This window comes from Otolemur garnettii, unplaced genomic scaffold (assembly GCF_000181295.1).
Source record: "Otolemur garnettii isolate 467f Iridium unplaced genomic scaffold, OtoGar3 scaffold00062, whole genome shotgun sequence".
Taxonomy (NCBI): domain Eukaryota; kingdom Metazoa; phylum Chordata; class Mammalia; order Primates; family Galagidae; genus Otolemur; species Otolemur garnettii.
In genome coordinates this window covers 1,644,361-1,664,186 of record NW_003852457.1, presented here as the reverse complement: position 1 = coordinate 1,664,186, position 19,826 = coordinate 1,644,361, and the positions used below count along the sequence as shown (strand labels likewise).

At 49.7% G+C, this 19,826-nt stretch overlaps 1 protein-coding gene across 1 annotated transcript in view; it reads right to left on the bottom strand.

Annotated features, from left to right (window-relative positions):
- TRAPPC9 (trafficking protein particle complex 9) overlaps positions 1-19,826 on the bottom strand; it is a 727,753-nt gene that overhangs the window by 147,171 nt on the left and 560,756 nt on the right. The window contains exon 20 of the mRNA XM_003792853.3: positions 12,822-12,975. Within this exon, the coding sequence (XP_003792901.2) occupies positions 12,822-12,975 (154 nt within the window). The remainder of the gene's footprint in view (positions 1-12,821; positions 12,976-19,826) is intronic.

The window sequence follows — 19,826 nt, the reverse complement described above, 5'->3', positions numbered from 1 at the left end:
GCACCCGCTCCCCAGGACTTAGGTGCACCAGTAACCAGGGCAGCACCCACTCACCAGGACTTAGGTGCACCAGTAACCCAGGGCAGCACCAGGGCAGCACCCGCTCCCCAGGACTTAGGTGCACCAGTAACCAGGGCAGCACCCGCTCCCCAGGACTTAGGTGCAGCAGTAACCCAGGGCAGCACCTGCCAGTTCACATCTCCTCAGATGACGGCATACTCAGTGACATGCCCTTCAGGGAGGCAGTGCAATCCAGCTCCACTATCTTTTGAGAAAACAAATCCTACTTTCTCTTTCAGGGAACCAGGGCAGGTGGAAGGCTGCAGGTACTGTGGACACTTGCATTGTTTGGGACCTCAGGCATGACCTCTGAGCTCCAAGGCGCAACAGGGGGTCAGGCCCCCCACAGGCACCTGGGGCAGGAAACATACCACATCTCCTATCTGAGACTTATTAGAGGTTCCAGGTAATTTTTTTTCATTTAGGGCAGGTTTCTAGGAGGCCCCACACTGGCTCAGGGCAGCCCCCTCCTGAGAGCAGAGGCTCAGGAGCACTGTGCTGCTGGTCTGTGCTGGCCCAGGATGAGACCGCAGGTCCCTGCACACACACTTGCCAGTCTGCGGGGGTGCTGTCCTTTCTGGGAGGGGTCGGCTCTCCTGAGTCAGTCTCCCTGAGTCTCGCCCTGCCAGCAGCCCAGCTCAGTGTCCCATTGTTGCTATTGTGCACTCCCCAGTGTGACATTTCAGGGGCTACCCCCAGGGGAAACTCCATCCTCCCAAGAGGCTAGTGAGGACCAGAGTGCAGGGACTACACAGGGGCAGAAGTCGGGCTGCTGCCTCCTCTCTCCCCCTGTGCAGCCATTATGGGACGGAGCCAGTTTGTCATTCATAAAGAAGACATCAGATCTCCCCTTCCTTAGCTCATGATCAAATCCCTGGGGGGTGTGCCATGATCCACTCTCATCAAAGGCAAAGGGAAGATGGTAACATGTCTCCTGGTTCAGGTCTGGGAACTCAGTTGTTATCTCATGGCCCAAATGACTCACAGCACCCACAAGCACAGGGCTGACCCTTCTCAGTGAAGAAGACGTCCCCTGTGAGGTAGTCTCATAGTCATTTGACTGGGACTCACTGAGTAGAACAGGGAAGGGAAGTGATGTTGGGATGGTCCTGAAATGTGGCAAGCACACTCCAGTGGTTGACATATTCCCTCCAACCAGGGGGGCTGGATGGCTGGCACTCACGAGAGAAGAGACCTGCCAGGCTCATGTGACTTCCACACCTTCAAGGAAGGAAAGGCCTTGCTTAAGAACACACCCGATAGGCTGGCAAAACCCAGAAGTTCAAATGCATCTTTATCAGTATAGGCAGGCTCATGCTTTGCTGTAATTTTTTGTAGCTGGAAAGAGGAGATTCTCCATGAAATGATTAAGCAGTTTTCCAAGATATGTAGTAAGTGAAAAAAGCAAGATAAGAGAGCATATACCTTTTGTATCAAAAACAAAAAAAAAAAATGAGGAAAAAATATAGGACTTTTGGCATTCACTTTTAATTTCAGAAAGAAATTCAGGGAAGTTTATTCAAGGAATGAATGAAAATAGGCTCTCTGGTGGTAGGAATTGGGCAAATGGGAATATCTATGTTTTTTTAAATTTTGAACTACATGTACCTACTTAAAATAATATTATAATTATTTTAGAAAAAATACAGTATGAAGTACCCTTGATAACATCAAGGATAAAACTCAGCTCTGAGAGTCAGCCATAGAGCAGGGATAGGACATAGCCAAGCTCCAGGGACCCCCAGCCAGTCAGAAGGAAGTGGGCTTGGGGATGCAAATTATTGATACATTTGGGTTTAAAACGCACATTTTGGTATTTCTGCTTTATTCCATTATTCTGTCTAGGGTTTATTTTCTCTTGAATGAAATTAAGACCTCAGACCATGGCACAGTACTATCTTATTAAAACACTCAAGTCAGGCCTACAAGGTGGAGAGCATCCCGGTGCCCACAGAAGAGAAGCCGTGCGCAGCAGACCTGGCCAGACTGCAGAGCTCTGGAATGATTAGTCAGAGGAACAAGTTAGGCTGTGAGTCATCACCAAGTTGCCAAATGCCACTGAGGCTTTGGAAACCATTCCAACAGCATATTTCTATATTAATTTGCTTTCGGACATGAGCCATAAAATTATACAGCTGAGCTAATAAAGCTAATTACCTGCATGCACATCCTCCTTCCTTTCAGCCCCATAAGCCACCACGACAGCCTCGCATCTGAGCCACTGCCTGTGGCAGCATAGCTGGCCAGTCGGTCAGCCCCGTTATGGCCCCCACTGTAACAGGACAACGGTAGGGTAACAAGGTGCCAGTGGTAGAGGATACTATTTCTTAAATGCACAGACTCCGGCACTCAGCACAGCTCCTCCTGCCATCACTGCCACGGAGAGCACGTCTCCAAGGCGTGCATCGTGACAGGGGCCTGTGGTCAGTGTCTGCCAGGTATCTTCTCATTTTTTTCACATTAAGACTTCAGGACATGATAGGCATGAGATAGATACTGCTATTTACGTTTCAAATGTTAAAAATAAAACAAACTCAGGCCCAGGGAGGGGATAAGAAAGCTAACACTGCTAGGAAGTGGCTTGGTCCAGACGTGACTCCAGGCAACCACACTGTGGAGCCCAAGTCAGGACTCTACAGATACACTGTATTGATTCTCACAGTGGAAATTGTTATGGAAACCAGGAACCATAACCCCACTTCACAAGTGGGGACCCTGCTGCTCATTGGCCTGGGGCATGTCAGGCCCCTGCATCTGGCCAGAGCCAGTAGTCCTCCCGGCCCAGAGGGCAGCGCTGCTGAGAGCTCTCCGTGGTGCTGAACAGGCTGCCTCCACAGAAGGCTCTTTCTAGTCACTCAGGGACACAGCAATCCATTTCTAAATCGCCGACAGATTCTTTTTACCGCAGCACTGCCCGTCTCTTAGGAGACAGAGATGACGACATTGGCAGGAGGAGGACTGTGAAGTTACTGCTGGTGCCAATCCAGGCCCACAGAGGTCCTCTAATACACAGCCCTTGTTCAACACCTGCCATCCCTGTGCACCTGAAGTCCCACACACATCAGCCGGCCCACGTTCTCAGAGACACTGCTGAGTTACCTAAAGTTCACTAAAGTTTGATCACACTTCCTGCTGGTCTCAAGCCCTTGGGGACAGTCAGCCATGAGGCCCAGGGTCCAGGGCTGGCCCCTGCTCAGCAGAACCTTTCTCTGCCATCCCTTGCTCAGACCAGCAAGGTCAGTGATCAGGCAGCCCCACCCTCCCAACTGCTGGCAGCTTGGCTTTCTTGTGAGACTATATTAACCATAGAACAGAAAAAATGAGACCCAATAAAGGAAGAAGCCGTGGGGGAGTGAGAGATAGCGTCCCTGGTCACCAGCACCCTGTCTGGCACATGGTGGTGATTTGTGAGGCACCATGTGCCCTCACACACACATGTGCACTGGCTGTGGGCTGCGCTGCCACTGTCCTGGCACCTGTGCTTTACTTTCCCTCTGGCCAAACACTCCCAGCCTTATCTTCCTAGTGGACACCTTCATGTCTTCTAGAGCTTGAACATCACCTGGGAAGGCCACTTGATCTCCCCCTGGCTGTCACCACCACACCCTGCACAGTGCTCACCCTGCATCTGCCACGTGGCGGAGCACTTGTGTCCACACGCCTCCTCCGAGTGCTGTGACTCACAGCAAAGTTACCACCAACACCTCCTGTATACGCCACAGGAGATGCTGGGAATAAAAAGATCAAGATGGGATGTTGCCTACTGTGAAGCCCAGTTGCTTCTGCAAGGATTACATCTCACGTATCAGTCATCCTCCATTATTTATTACACTTAATTGATGAATCAGTATTTGTACACAGTCTTTCTGTTTACAAATATTTTCATTCACACTGCCTCAGCTAATCTACCTATCTTGGGAACCATGAACATTCCCTTCTAAATCTTTGAAAAATATGACCAGATGCCAGGAAAATGCAGAAGGTTAATAAACACCTTCCCTGTCGTTTTCTGACAGGCCGTCAGTAATAAAATATTTGGTAACGTGCTATATTCAAAGATTGTGTGAAAGCATCAGGCACCTTCTGAGATCCTGTCTATACATTTATTCACTAAAGTTTACTATGACTCAGTTTGACATGTGAGAAATAAATGAGCAACCCGGGCACTGAGGTGGGTGCCTATAGTCCCAACTACTCAGGAGGCTAAGGCAAGAAGATTGTTCAAGCCCAAAAGTTTGAGGTTGCTATGAGCTACGACACCATGGCACTCCACTGAGGGTGACAAAGTGAGACTCTGTCTCCAAAAAAAAAAAATCAACTCTGCCCTTGGGGGATACGAGACCCAGTGGGGATTTTTAAGGTTCTCCTCTGACCCTGTAGATCTGAGGTGGGTTAGCCTTCCCTCCCAAAGGAGAAATGAGCACCATTCTCAGAATGTCTGGTTATATCCAAGGACCACTGAGCATCAGCTTTCTGGGCTTTGGGATCCGAGTGCTCTCAGGTGGGGCATGCCTACCGTTGGGGCCCCTCTGCCCACCTGCCAGGAAGACAGGCAGTCTGCACACACCGTGCCAGCTCAGGAGTGAGTAGGGCACAGGAACTCAGGCTAGCCCCGCTCAGATCAAGCAAATCAGCAAACTGGAAACCACACTAACCTGGAAACCACACTAACACAAAGACTGCTTCAAGTGACGAATGAGGCTCTTGATCATGACTTTGTTTTCTAATTTACGTCACAAACTTCTGGAACACTGCTCCTGCTGCTCCCGTCTCATGAGTGCTCCAGCACCTCAGCTGAGCTCCCTGGCATCAGAGATGCCCTGCACAGAACACGCCATGCGGCAGGCTGGGTTGCCAAAGGGAGAGGCCGGAAAGTCTTTCTCAGGTGAGCACGCCCGAGAGCCCACAGTGCAGGTGAAACGACAGAGCTCTGTGTGAGGAGTGGGTACTGATCAGTGGCATGACCAGTACACAGTTACCTCTATAGGTTTCCTCTAAAAGGTGGAGTAACTTGTCAGCTGTGACAGAGACCAGAGGCCCTGCTATTCCTGGATGGAACTAGGGGCTCAGCCCTGAGGCAGACAGCTGCATGCGAGCCCAGCTTGGCCACTATGGTCTGGGTGACCCTGAGCAAGTGAGTTAATCTCTCCATGCCTCAGTTTTCTCATCTGTGGATCATGAATAAATACCACTTCTGAAAGTTGTAAAAATCAAGTGAATAAACCTATGTAAATTGCTGAGAATGGGACCTGGCATCTAGTAAGCAGTGTATGGGTGTTAACTGTTACTTCAGGGCTGTGATTTTATGATTCTGTTATATAAGATACACATGTCCACAATAATTATCACACTAAAAATACAGAATGTGTGTGTTCCCAACAGCAATGATCACACAAATATAAGCCATATCTACTGGTGTGCATATTCACAGGTGAGCACACGCACACGCGCAGATCTGAAATGGTGCTGTCCTGCCGGGACATGCCCCCCTCCCTCTCCTGAGACAGCCAAATCTGAAATCTTTGCTCCCCTCGTGCCGCTCCCTGATTCCTTTCAAAGTAATTTCAAGGTGTGCACAGCCACCAGATATGGGCTTGGGAGAGATAGCAATCAAATCTGTGCTTCTCCCCACCTCAACCCCCCCACCCACCAAGGCCACCCAGCCAGGCAATGTGACAGCCTTGCTGGCCAGGTGCAAGCTTTCCTTTTGGCTGGCAAAGTTTCCCTGCTAGAAGAGATTAAAGGCCTCTGAACTATGTCATTACAAACAGCTATAAAAGTCAAATTCCCTCAAGGCAGATACAAAATGCAACCCTGAATTTTACTAAAAATGATCAAGGAATCAGCTGCACTGATGACAGGAGCCATTTGTATTAAAATTCATTTAGATAAAACTATTTCTCTAAATGTGACTATTAGAAAAACACAGTGAACTGTGTTGTTTTAAAAGAGTCTTATTTATAGGGTTTTTGTTTTTTTTCAGATTAGAAGGCAGAGCTCTATTGAGAAGCATCCTGGAGACTAAACTAGAAGCCAATCAGAGAGGCTGAAGGGTACGAGCAGTGCAGCCCCTGCCCCCACTTTAAAAGGGAGGGGAGGTCAGTTGAAGGCAGCTTCTCCTTAATGGGAAGGAAGCGGTCTTACAAACTGAGAACCAAGCCCCAGTGAGCTGTATCACAGGTGGGGCATCCTGATCATGGTTACCCAAACTGAGGGCACTGTGCTTAAAATCCTTATAGGGTTATACTTGTGAAATCCCAAACAAAATGTGCGCCAAATGTCTCAGCCACTGCTGAGGCTCTTCACGTTTTTGGGTTGGTGTCTGTGAGACAGGCCCAGACACCACTGACAGCCTGGGGTGAGACCTGTCCAAGGGCTCCTCTGCCTGGAAGGCAGCTCGTCCAGGGTGCTGCCCCTGCACTCTGAGGCCACAGTGCACTGCCCATGTCCTTTACAGTCCAAGTCATATATGTGTATTTGACTTTTGCCTCTCACTAAGACATTATACCTCCCATCTGAGCCATGGACTCCTAGGTATCTACAGCCTCTGCCTCTCTCAAAGTAGCCAAACTGGTTAAAAATACTTCTCAGACTGAACACGGGAGGCAGATGCTTTTCAGACCTCCTGGGAAGGGCTGCCTAGATAGTCCAAGTCATCAGCCATGGGGGTCACCAACCAGGCTGGACGCTAGTACACCACCAGGACTCATGTCTACCCTTGAAATACTCAAAACAAGGAAAATCAGATGGGGAGATGACCCCATCCATGCTCAGAGCTTATCTCTCCCATTACAGCCAAAGACGGTCTGTGCAAAGCTGCCTTTGGCAAAGGAGCAAGTTTTAGCTCAGGTTCATCCTGCTAGTTGCAAACTCCCTTCATATATTCATCACGGCAGCCAGCACAGCACAACTAAGCTGGTCACCACTCTGCCAGCTACATCACTGGCAAGGAAGCTATTCATTCAACAAATAGTTTACTGCCTAAGTGATGGGGATCATGTTCAGTACTAGGGCCAGGAAAAGAGAATACAAGCTCTAAGAGCTGGGTCTACATCGGATTGTGTGTACCACAGTGCCCCTGGGTGCTCAGCACAACCTCTGGCACAGGGCAGGTCCTCAATAGCTCACTGCAGAGAGGATGGGATTCCTCCTCACCTATATATCTGTCTAACAAGGGTACAAGTGAACTTTTCTAGAACTAGAATATAAATGTTTTGACACAATGACTAAGCAAATGACATGAAATCTATGTTAACCAGCTTGATGAAAGTATTTCAAATTGTATATGAAAACACTACACTGTATCCCATGTTTGCATTAATGTATACAGTTATCATTTAATAAAATAAAAAAAAAAAAGCCAGGCAGAAGAGGCACCTTCAGAAAAAAAGTAACTTTCTGTCCTCCCTAAAAACTATAACAAACAGGACTAAGGCCTGGGGTGCTTTGCTGAGGGAACCCACAGGAAAGAGCACTGGGCACGATGGACAGGAGGCAGTAGACAGTAGACTCCTGAGAAGTGGACAGAGAAAGGCCCACGCTGGGGGGGAGCATGAGGAAGAGCCCTGCCCGAGGTCAGGCCGCAGAGCAGTCTGAGGTCTCCAGTAGGAAATGGAGGTGTCATGTTTGCTGACACCTTCCAGGGTTAAAGGCTATGGCTATACCTTGCAAATGTGACCTCAGATGATGTAGTGAATAGGAACATAATACAAACTTGGAGATCCTGGCTATCCCGCCAGCTATGCAGTCTCGGGTGAGTCACTGAACTTACAAAACTTGCTTATTTTTCAAAGGTGTAGATATTGCCTGTTTTGCAGGTTTGGGTAAGTGAAATGCTAGTTTACTGCTTGGCACCCTAATAGCAACACTCTGCAGCAGGCTTCCTCTCCTTGGCTGGACAGAGGAGGGTACAGACACTTTAGGTCAAATAGCAGGGGCAGCCTGCTAACCCCAGGGCTCTGGGCCCCACAATGCAGCATCTTTAGTCTTGTACCAAAGTCAAATAGAGAAGATTTCTGGATCATGTGCTGAAGGCTATTATCTGCTATTAACAGTGTTCACAAAGAGTTGGCTATATTAAGGTTTTCCAAGTTCAGTAAAAATTGTCCAATATTGGTAGCTGGAGGTTAAGAAGAAGGTTAAAAGGACAGAATACCAAGGAGCTGAAAGTGAGGGGCTGTTTTATCCCAACAGCATCCATGTACATCAAATAAGCCCAGCTACCTAGGGCCAGATGCTGCCAGTGCCAGGCAGAGACACCTCCGCCCCCAGGGAAACTGCACAGACTTACAAACAAGCATGTTCTCATCAAGAAAGCAAGCTCTGGGTGAAAAATTCCTTTTAAAAACCACTAGACTAATGTGGGCAATATGGACTATGTGATGCAGATGCAGGAGAAAGAGCTTAATACACAGAGCAGGAGGAGTCCTCAGCGAGAACTCCAGTCCTGGGGCAGAGACGGTGCAGGGCCTCCAGATGCATCTGTGGCAGTGAGAGGCACAGGGGCTGTGGGCGGCACAGGAGGGAGCCCCAGCTACACACAAGGCATGGGCCATGCACACACTTCTCATCAGCACCTTGGAGGTGGGTGCTGTCCCCGTCCCCACTTGATGGTGAGAACAGGGAAGCAAAGCAAGAAGTCCATGGCTGAAATCATACGGGGAAGGAAGTGGTGGGAGGATGGCGGGAACCTGCCATGTCCCACTGCCCGGGCTGGGCTCCTGTGCCTGTGGGACGTGCTGCCCAGCCTCTTGAAGGATACATAAGGTATGGTGAGGACCACACAACAAGCAGCCAACACACAGTCGTCAACAAGAAGTCATGATGGCGATGACAAAGACAAATGGGGCTGCCAACAGAGATCTCTTTAAAAAAGAAAGTGGTACCTAATACATTAGTTCGCCTGGTTAGGCTCAGTGGCAAGGAGTGCAAATTCCACCCCAGAATGAGGGAATCCCAGGGCTGAATATACATTAAGGTCCCCAGGGCTCCCCATCGCTTGGATGAGTATCTGGCCTGGGCCTCCTGCTCTGCATGAAGTCACTCTGTCCTTTGCAGGGATGGGGCCCTCATGGCCTCTCTGGACAGCCTATGGAATGCAACCCTGGGAACACTATGCCTGCTGCACTTGGCCTCTTCCTAGGGGTGTGATCCTAAGGGTCCTCACCTTAAGCTCTCTGGTCTCACACTCCTTATGATGGATACTGCTGCCTCCATCACAAAGCAGGTGTGAGGCTCAGGGGAAGAGACCTGAAGTAGTGAGAAGCTGGTCAGCACAGCTGGGGATACTCAGAGGTCACATTCAATGGAGGAGGCCCCGGGAGTGTCGGGGGGGACACTGAGCATAGCTCTTTGTCTTCACCAGAAGAAAGGGCATTGGTGCTTCCCCTAAACCAGAACGTTGCAGGCCCTCGGTGAGGAGCACCCCCTGCACTGAATTAATGTGGTGCATGGCTGAATTCCACTTCTTTCTCAGGGCACTCTGTTCAGTCCCCCATGGTCCCTGGCTTAGACTGTGTGCATAGAGAGCAGCTCCTCCCCTGCTCAACCTCTCCATGGTGGCCCAGGCCAGTTAGCCACCCAAATGATGGTGAGCCCTGGGGAGCATAATGATGTTCTCAGCCCCAGAATTCATGGTCACGCTATGGCCAGGGTGGCTTCCTGAGACATCATCTGGCCATGCCAACACTCTGCCTTCTGGGTCCCCACTGACCCAAGGAGAAAGACTCGACACCATAGCACAGCAAGAGGCTGCTGTGGGGCCACTGCCCTCTCCTATCTCACTGTCACCAGACACACGGGCGCCTTGGGGCTGCTGCCTGCCAGGCTCTGGAACAGACTGAGAGCACTGCCCCTGCAAACCCTCCCCTGTGGAAGCTCCCACTGAGCCCTTCAGTGTCGCACTGTGAGTGCCCATCTCCCTGGGGCCCAGAGCAGGAATGCCCACATGGGAGATGGGCATCCATGGGCATGAGATGCCCCACTCGCAGGGGAAGGCACAGGCACCACGTGCATATGTGCATGTATCCACTGAGAGGTCCCCATTCCCTTCAAAACATGTCTCCTCAGCCTTAGAGCTACATATGGGCAACAGCCATAACCATGGACAGGTGTCAAATTAAGTTCAAATTTTTGTATAAAGTCTAAATATTTAGAAAATATTAAAATGCATAATGAAATTAATAGCCAATTCAATCTTTGGTCTTTCCATCTGGTTGGATTCAGGTTTACAATAGCAAAAATCTGCTATCCATCCCATGCCAGATGTCAGTACCAGATGACAGAGAGAGACACAGAGAGAGAGAGAGAGAGACAGAGAGAGACAGAGAGAGAGAGAGGATATCCTTAATGATAAGTCTCTAACTAAATTTGCTGATTAGAACAATCTCTCATAAACTTATCAGTAAGTTTGTGGGACAGATGTGCCTGCCACACGGTAAGCATTCAATAAATATTTTTGCATGAATTATTAAGCAAATATAGAAAACAGGAAAGTCAAATGCAAAGACATTTTCCATACACTAGTTTGCAAAGGACATAGGGGTTCTGTTGGTCACTGCAATCCCATTAGAAAGCAGCTTCCATGGGAAAAAGAGCACCGGCTCGGAGGCGGATCACAGGGCTCTGGCACTGTCCCCTCTACTTTTCACCTGTGAGCAGGAATCACAGTTCTCATCTGCCAGACATGACAAGGAAACTGCGCCAGAGCTGAGCTGCAAGACACGGCCACATCCTAGGTCAGCACCTGGGAAGTGGTGGCTCTGCCACTAGCAGGACACTTGAGCGCCCACTCCTAATGGGGCCCGGGGAGGGGGCCCCCATCTCTGTGGGGCACAGGGACACAGGGGTCATAACTGCAGTCACTTGGGCTTCCTGCTATACCTGAGCTGAGTGAGGTCATTCCACAAGAACCTTCTTCTCAGTGCCTTCCTACCAGGAGCCCCAGCGCCACTGGCTAAAGCTGAATCAGACCGTCCATACCAGCCTTGCGCCGAGAGGGGCCTCTTGCTTAAAGCTAAAGCTCAGAGACCACAGGTGAGGGGCACCTCCTGCCTCACATGGAGGCCCCATAGCAGAAGGTTTGATTCCTTCTAACCCTATCAGAAGGCTGTGCCCTGGCTCCAGCGTCATAGCACAGACAGCAGACACGAGGGCTCACGGCCCTTTGCTTCCACAGTTTGATGGTCTGCATGCTGTTTGTAGAGCCCTGTCACATGAAGTCTGGGACTTGGGGTGAGCGCTTTGCCAGCACACGTGGCTGGCTGGCCCCTGGCACTACCTCTTACTGGATGCCCCTTGCTGAGGCGCCGTTTCCACGGGAAGCATCAGGTGAGGTGTGGAATGCCACATGCCAGCACACAGCCAGAGGGTGCCTACCTGGTGCCCTCACTCACCACACATTCCAGCAGCAAGGACCAGGTGACCCTGGCTGGGGGTGGGGGGTCCTGGGACCACAAGAGCATACCTCCCATCATTAGTTCTTCACTTCTCTCACCACCAAAGTCCACACCTGAAACTCCTCAACAGGCCGCTGTCATGTTCTCTGCCAGTCCCAAGTACGCTATTTTTAGTGTCTGTTCATAAAACCTTCTCTCTACATGTTAAGTGCTTATTTTGTCACAAACTCCTTGGAGACAGTAGGTCAACCAGGCCCAAATTCACTTTAGTTTGAATGAAGAAACTTGCCTCAAATCCAGGAACCAATGGGGCAAGTAGACAGGGTGGTTTCAGAATCCAGGAGGCCAGTGGAGCCATGTGAGACCATACACGCAACCTGAGCATCACCGTAGCCACAGAACCCACACATAACTAAGACAATTAATAGACGCACATACCACGGAGACATCCCCCCGAGCCCTGCTCTTATGTCTCAGCACCCTTGGGGCCCTTCCTACCCTCGTGCCTTTGATAAACTTTATCTACCCTTAACAGCCATGCAAATGCTGCCACCTCTGTGGAGCCTTCCTTGATTGTCCCCATACAGTACTTCTTAATCTGAACTGACAACACTATGCCCAGGACTCTGTCCTTGCTGCCCTGCAACACGCATACCTCCCAGATGACACACCCACAACCCACGAGACTGCACAACTGCACTGAGACCTTATTTTTCATCCCAGCCTCTTAAGTGCCTCAGAAAATGCCTGACCCAAAAGTAGGTGCTCTGTGAAGACTGCTGGACACACGAATGAAAGAATCTGGGGTTTGTCCAGAGTGTTCATCTGGTCAGTGGAGTGCCTACTACAAGCCAGGCAAGTATGTTCAGAGCAGACCCAGCAGTTTTATGAAATACTCCCTGACAGCACTGCCCTTCTGAAATCTGTCTCAGTCTTTCTGAAATGGCATCTTCATGCCTAAGTAAGCTGTACAACTTGATTTCAGTTTCTCAGACAATTGCACCTGTGTTTTCAGCTGTCAGTCTGTGAACTCCTCAAGCCCAGCCCTGATAGGTGGCCATCAGAACCTGTCACTGACATGAATATCAAGGTTGGTAAGAAACATGCGACCCAGAGACAAGAACACCACCAGCTCTACGAAGACCTTTCCTCACATCCAATCAATACTTCACTAAGTAGGGCCTTCGAAGCGTTAAGAGGTTAAGAGAAGGCCAACCCGTTGCTTCACATCTCCTTACCATGGCATTTTTGAGCCATCTGTGGTTGAAATTCAATAGCTAAACACCTCCTGGATCTTTCTCAGTGATCAGAAGCCCTGGACAGGGGTCCCTCAAGGTCCCAGGTGGGCCACTGTGAGAAGGATATGATGCCCCAGCGAATGTCCAGTCTGCTGCTGATCTCCAGGCCTCGGGCTTCCTGCCGCTCCTCTTCCAGCTGCTTTGGACTTGCAAGTTGCCCCTTCTCCCCAGGGGATTCTGGGAAACTCTCAAAGTTGAACTTGTCCACTTGAATCGCCATTCTAAGTAGAAAAACACAGCAGAGGATTAATCAGAAGGGCAATTCCTTCCGACGGCTGTTGGGGAAATCAGCACATGCCAGCGTGAGAATGGGATAATGAATCATTATTGTTAGTAACTCATAACGGACTCACTCCAAGAAAATGAAATAATAGACTCCCAAGGTGGCCTTGACTTCAGAGCTGGTTTAACACACATTTTAGAACTGAAGACACAGTCATAGATTTCAATCTCTGAGAAGACCCACGTTACCCCAAATGAAAATTTCAATTCTGTAACAGGGTAAGGCAGATAAGAGCTGTGTGCCGCAGACAGTGGGCCAGACTGGGATTTAAACTCCTTGGGGATAATCACCCTGAAGACCCTAAAAGCCCACAGGGAACTCGCAGCTCACGCTCTGAGCTGTGCCTGACACCCCCCACTCAGCACACATCCCTCTCTGGCCAGGTGGATCTGCTTACCACATACCAGCTGCCCAGCCCCCACCCTGCCACATTCAGCTTCCTGTGCCTCGGGGCCCCACTTGTGTCTGGAGCTGCTGTCCATCCTCCCTGCAGGCCTCTGCTCAAAATCACGTCCTCCTCCAAGCACCCCCCATCCCCTGCATTGCTTATCTGGCCCTTTGACCCTCTGACAGTTTCTGGAATATACCAGACTCTCCCTGCCTCACCCTTTGCACTCTCTGCCCCCATGCCTGGAATGTTCTTTCCCAGGTCCTTGGCACCACCAGATTCCTTCACTCTTGAGGTTGCAGCTTAAGGAAGAAGCCCCCAGGCCCCAGCAGGCTGCAGCTGCTTCTCTCTCACCCCTTCCCTCATTCTCTGGGGCAGCAGCCAATTTACTTCTGTCAGGACATTTATCATGAGCTTAAAGATTTAGCTTTGGATTTGTTAATTGTTTACCGATTCTACTGGAACTCAGCTCCCTGAGGACAGAGATCCTCTTGGGTTTGTTTACCAGTCTCCCCAGGCTGAGGAGCATGATCAATAAATAATGAGGTGAATAAATGAGAGAGTGAATAAAAAGCCTCCCCGATGCCCCAAGCCAGTCTTGACCTCTGCCTCCTTACTGCCTACCAGGCCTTGCACTACACCCAGCTCTGCCTGGGTCCCTAGACACAGTGTCTGGTTTGGAGAAGACACACAGCTCATGTGTCTGGAAGCTCCACTGACCTTCTGTAGCCTGTCTCCATTTCAGACCACCATGCTCACATGGGCTGGGGCTGGGCCCACCTCTCAGCACAAAATCAAACCAACAGTAAGTACTCAACAAAAGTGCATTACATGGATGAATGAGGGAGAGAGGGAAGGAGGGGTTTTTGTGTCTTGGAATCCAGCTGAAAGATGACTGAGAGTTCATCAGTCAGGGGACAGAAGTTGGTGCCTTGGATTACCACGGAGACTGCACCATGGCCAGAATTCAGGTAAGCTGCGCTCCAACTGCCCTCTGAAGCTGTCCCTTAAATAAGAGGCAGGAGGAACTGCCGTTAAAGGGGCAAAGACACAAGATTAAACCCAAAGAAGAGGGCTTGGTAGCCATGACAGCATGGGAAGAAGCACTGTGCCACCCTAAGTTGATTGCTCTTAGTGCAGCAGGTCTGGCCGAGCCACAAAGGCGCCAGGTGCTGCTGTGTGAGCACCCAGCACTGTGCCTCTGTGGCACAAACACTTGGTCAAAAAACACATTTGTTGATCTTCTCTGTTATCTAAGCAGATAGCTTAGTGTAAAAAATTAAGAAATAGAAAGAAGCATAAGAAAGAAAATAAAAGCAATCAAATTTTACACTCTCGTGTTAATATCTCAATTCTATAGTATTTTCCCTAAGTATGACATCAGATAATTCAGTGCACAAATAGATAATTCATCCTAGAAAAAGTGCTGCACACCTCATTGTTGAATAACACCGCAGGCACCTCTGAAGTACTCCCCTTGGGAAGCGTATCCCTAGTCCACCCTTCAGAATAACGTCGGAACTCTTTTTCTAGAATGACTATCAGCACTGTCGTCGCATGAGGCTTCACAATTAAATTTGCAAACTTGTCCTAGGAAAACTGCTTTGAAGTGTGGTCTAGGTCCTGGTGTTGGTGTATAGTTTCCCATGGGGAGGACATCGAAGGTGACCATTGTGACATTCAGCAACAAGGTATAGGTACTTTTTCGAGGATGAGTTCATAAGCTTTATTGTCTGACCTTCTATGTGTACTTGAATGTAGCTTAATCATCATACAGGTATAAATCATTATGCGTTATTATATATACACATATAATTTGAAGTCTTATTTTATTCTCTTAATATACCATGAACACTTTTCATATCATTAAAATTTATTTTCAAAATATTCTATCATATGGATGTGTCATAATTTACATAACAATTCCTCTATTTTTTGATCTGTGAAATCTTTTCCATTCAAAGAAATTACTATTATAAAAACAATCCAGACAAACGTCTCTGTGCTGACTGCTTCTGTGTGCGTTCAGGCCCGGCCCTGGGTCAGGGGCCACCCTGAGAGTGTAGGCCTGTGAGGCGCAGATGCAGAATGCCAGGCTCCCACGCAGCTTCCACAGAGGCCTCCCCCGTGGCACAGCGGGGGCCCGCCTCTCTCTGCACCCTTGCCACCATTGGCAAAGATCAATTTTTAATCTGTGGTAGTAAAAGGCAAAATGCTAGCTCACTGATGTTTTAATTTGCGGGTCTGAATTATCCTTGAAACCCACTGCTTTTCAGGTGCTTACCCAGCTCTGAGAGTGAGCACTTCCCACCCTGCAGCAGCACTTCTTACTCCCTCACCTCCTAGTACACTGGAGTCAATCAGAGCTCTCTTCAAACGGCAAGTCAGAATATTTCTGAAGTTTCACTAAAAATGCCAATTTAAGTTCCTTGCATGATAACTCAAAAGGAACTAATAACTTTAACTCCTCAGTTGGGTGTGAAAATAGTCTCCAGTCCCAGGCTTCTTCCTGCTGAACACAGAAGGGAGAGAAAACCCCAGCAGGCAGCAACCTTGGGGTCAGAACACTGGCCGAGGCAGCCACTGGAATTGCATTTATCTGGTCATCTGGCAGGGGTGGGGGGATACTTCTCAATAATTCCTCATTGAGTAAGCACCCTATGTTACCCACAACAAAACTGTGGCCAACAGTGCCCATGAAATTAAAAAGAGAAAAAAACAAAATGAAGGGACACTTACTATACAGCAAGCCCTGTGCCAGGTGCTGTCTACACATTCTCCCTATTTAACTTTCACCAGCCCAGAAAAGCCTGCGATTTGCTTCACATAGCAGACGACAGGATGACACTCTGGATGCACAGGTCCTCTGCCCGGCGGCAGAGGCCACAGAGGCAGAGGTCACAGGCCAGCGGGCCTCATGCTGAGCATCTCTCATACTCAGCCCTCTCAGTTTCATTTTCAGCTTTCCTGGACTCTCCTTTGCTGAGACCAAGCACCTCAAAGTAGCCCACTTCTTACTCCCGCTGTTGGCAGAGCTGCACAGGACAGACCCGCCCACCATGGCCTGCTGCCCGGTGAGCAGCCGACCGTTTCCCAAGTGTACAGCCACCCCTGCAAGGGCAGCCCTGGAATGGCCATGCTGGGAAGCATGCCCAAGGCAGTATCCCATCTCCTGCAGTTACAAAACTGAGATACCAAGAAACTGAGTAGGGTCACCCAGAATAACATCCCATTGCCAGGATTCCAGCTCAGATCCATCTGACTCCAAGAGCCAAGGATTATTCCCCAAATCCTTGTGGAGCACTGCCAGCCCCTCCATGCCTCTGCCCACGTCCTGACACAGCTCTAACCCTAGCCCCTCCTTCTTACTCCTCTACATGGGGAAGTGATGTCAGTGACTATTAACCTGGGAAATTGCAAGGTGTTTTCCTGAAGAGGAACCTTCACACCGGAGCTCACCACCTGCCTGCAGACACTGCTGTATCGTGTACAATGCCTTCCAGGGAGGGCTACCGGCCTAGGTGCCCTAGTAGCGAGCTGGCTGTAAGTCCAGCCACAGAACTGCAGGACTCTTACTGTGGGCTGAAGCCACCCTGTTTTGAGCCTTGTTGCTTTTGTGGGTCCCAGAACTCCACAGTGATGGGAGGAAGCTTGAGAGGTATGTATAGAGAGTCAGCTACAGCAGGCTGCTGCCAGAGAGCACTCCAGGATGGCAGGTGCTCAGTTGACAACAGCTCATGAGGGGAACTGACCCAGCTTGTGGAAACCCAGGTTGAAAGGTGGAGATGAAATGCAGAGGCGTGGAGGGAAGGGAGGGAGAGACCATCTGCTGCTGTCACTTCCATAGGGGAGGGAGCCAAGGACAGAGCTCAGGCTTTGGTGCTGACCACCTGGGCAGCATTCCCAGCTCTGCCTGATTTGGAGGTGATCTTGGGGCAAGGCCCTCCATGGCCCTGCACATCTCTGTGGGGCGTGATCAGCACCACCTGCATCTAGGGGACAGCAGGGAAGATTCAAACATTCTTACTCAGCGTCAGCAGTGGGTTCCACCACTCCCCATTTCAACAGGCTTCAAGATCAGCTTAGTTCCTGAACAGCTCGACAGCTACTGTCTCATCTAGCAGCCACTTTCATAATGATGATGAGGAAGCAATACGTGTGCAACCTTGCTCCCACGCAGCCTCTCAGCATCCACCTGCCTGCCAGGGCTTAAGGTTGAACACACAGGTGAGATTTTTTTTTACCAAGATGGGCCAATATACATCAGAGAATATTTGTTCAGCCCCTCCCAGTAGAAAGGGTCCAAAGAGTAATTCAGAATTATGGCTGATGTTTCTGGAAAATCAGAGCAAAATGGGTGGGAAGCACAGTCTTTGGAAATAAAGTGAGCATATGCCCTTCGGGGGGGTGGGCACCTTCTTCCTCTGTGCTGCAGGTGCTGGAGGGAGTGGTCATCCAGGCGGGCTCCTGAGGGGTGGCAGCACACAGCCCTTGCCCAGTGACTGCCCACTGTGGTAATAGCTCTTTTGAGCATGCCTCTTTGCCAGAGTGGTTTTGCTGTTATTGTTATTTTGATTTTTAATAAAGTAAGGGCATTGTACCAAGGATAAGGTGTACTCTTAGCATCTGGCCAAGGACAAGAATCCAGTCTCTGGTTCCCATGCTCCCAGGAATGAGAGGACTCTGCAGTGAACGGGCAGAGTGGACAGGAGGCCAGTCCTTGCCACAGCCACCTGTTGGCCCAGGGAGCAACACTCGGGCTGGGCTGGGTGCTCCGAGGCCAGGGCTCCCATAGTCCTTCATGTCTCCTCCACACACTCCTCAGCATCTCTGCATCTTGGGCCACGGGTCACTGTGAAGACGGTGCTCATGTTGGAGCTCACTGGCACCCTGACTTGATCCCTGAGGACAGCTGAAGGGACAGACTGGAATCCCAGTGGAGGAGAGGACCCGCCCACACAGTCTTCCAGGACAGGACTTCTGCAGACCTTATAAAACACGCCATCAGGCTTGTGCAACCATACAAACCCTGTTAGCACCTCTCCCTCCTGGAATAGTTATTCCACCTCACAATTAAAGTTGCAAACACTGAAGATTAGTATCTTCATCTAATAATCAAGACTGTGCAGATTAAATAAGATAGCACAAATGATCAGCACAGGGCCTCATACAAAAATCGCCCTCTATCAATAGTGGCTGCTGTTAGGACTATGATCCTGTGTCACTGACAAAGGGACTGAGGTGCTGGAAGGTTTAGGAAACCTACAGCTGAAGGGAGAAGCCAAGGCCCTGGACGAGCTTAATTTCAAATAGTGAGTCCGGCGCTCTGCACCACGCTCTCCCTGCCCCCACAGCCCGCTTCACCATACTTGATTCATCGTTGATGAATCGGAGTCAAATAAAATTAATACTATTACTGAATGCCAATTTTCTTGTTTAACTTTATGGGCAAATGTGACAATAATAGTCAACAGTTGGCACTAAAAAAAAGTGCTGTGATTTTTGAAGAGTCTATAAAAAAGCGGTGGCTTTTAAAACACCGCATCACATGATTCAGTCTCTGAGCAGCTGATACCGCACAGGGAAGTCATAATGATGACATTTAAATACAAATCAAGGGTCGGATTTAAAAGGACTATCCACATATAATTAAATTGAACTTTCATTGGGAGATAATGGTTAGTTGTAAGACTGGTATTTTATGTGGCGCGTCTCCTAGGAATCTATTTGACTAACGCAGATACCAGCCGATGCTGTTGTACACGAAGTTCGATGCCCAGTGCATGGGAAGCAGCCACCCCCAGAGCCATCCATTCTGAATGGCGGACCAGGAAGTGCAGAGAACATTGATACCAGGCTCAGCTCACACTCACACCCAAAGAGAAGATCATTTTGTCCTTAAGCCTTGCAGATCAATTATGGTAAAAAGAGAAACACTTCCTCATTATTACTTTTAATTGAAGGAAAAAGATAAGGTGTATTTTAAAGTCAAAGCTCTACGTGCTTTGCCCAAAGCATCATCCGGGATCGTGCCCACACACAGCACGGGTGCCCGGCGCAGCCTGCACCCACGTGCTTTGTCATGCCCCTCTCTACCCTCGAAGCAGCCAGGAGGGGCACACCTGCCTGCTGCAGGGAACAAGGTCCCTTGCCCAAGGCCACAGAGAGGGCAAGTGAGAGACGGAGAACTCAAAGCCACACCGGGGGGAGCCTGGAGCCTACAGCAAGCAATGACCAAAAGGGCCCAGAGAGCCATCCCCATCACCTGACCTGGGGCACAGGCCCGACAGGGCACTTGGGAATCACATACTCAGATGCTGACAAGCATCCCAGCCCCCCCACAGTCAGCTGTGTCCCACTAGCTACGGGGACGGGGACAGGGTGCTTCATCAGGGGTCAGT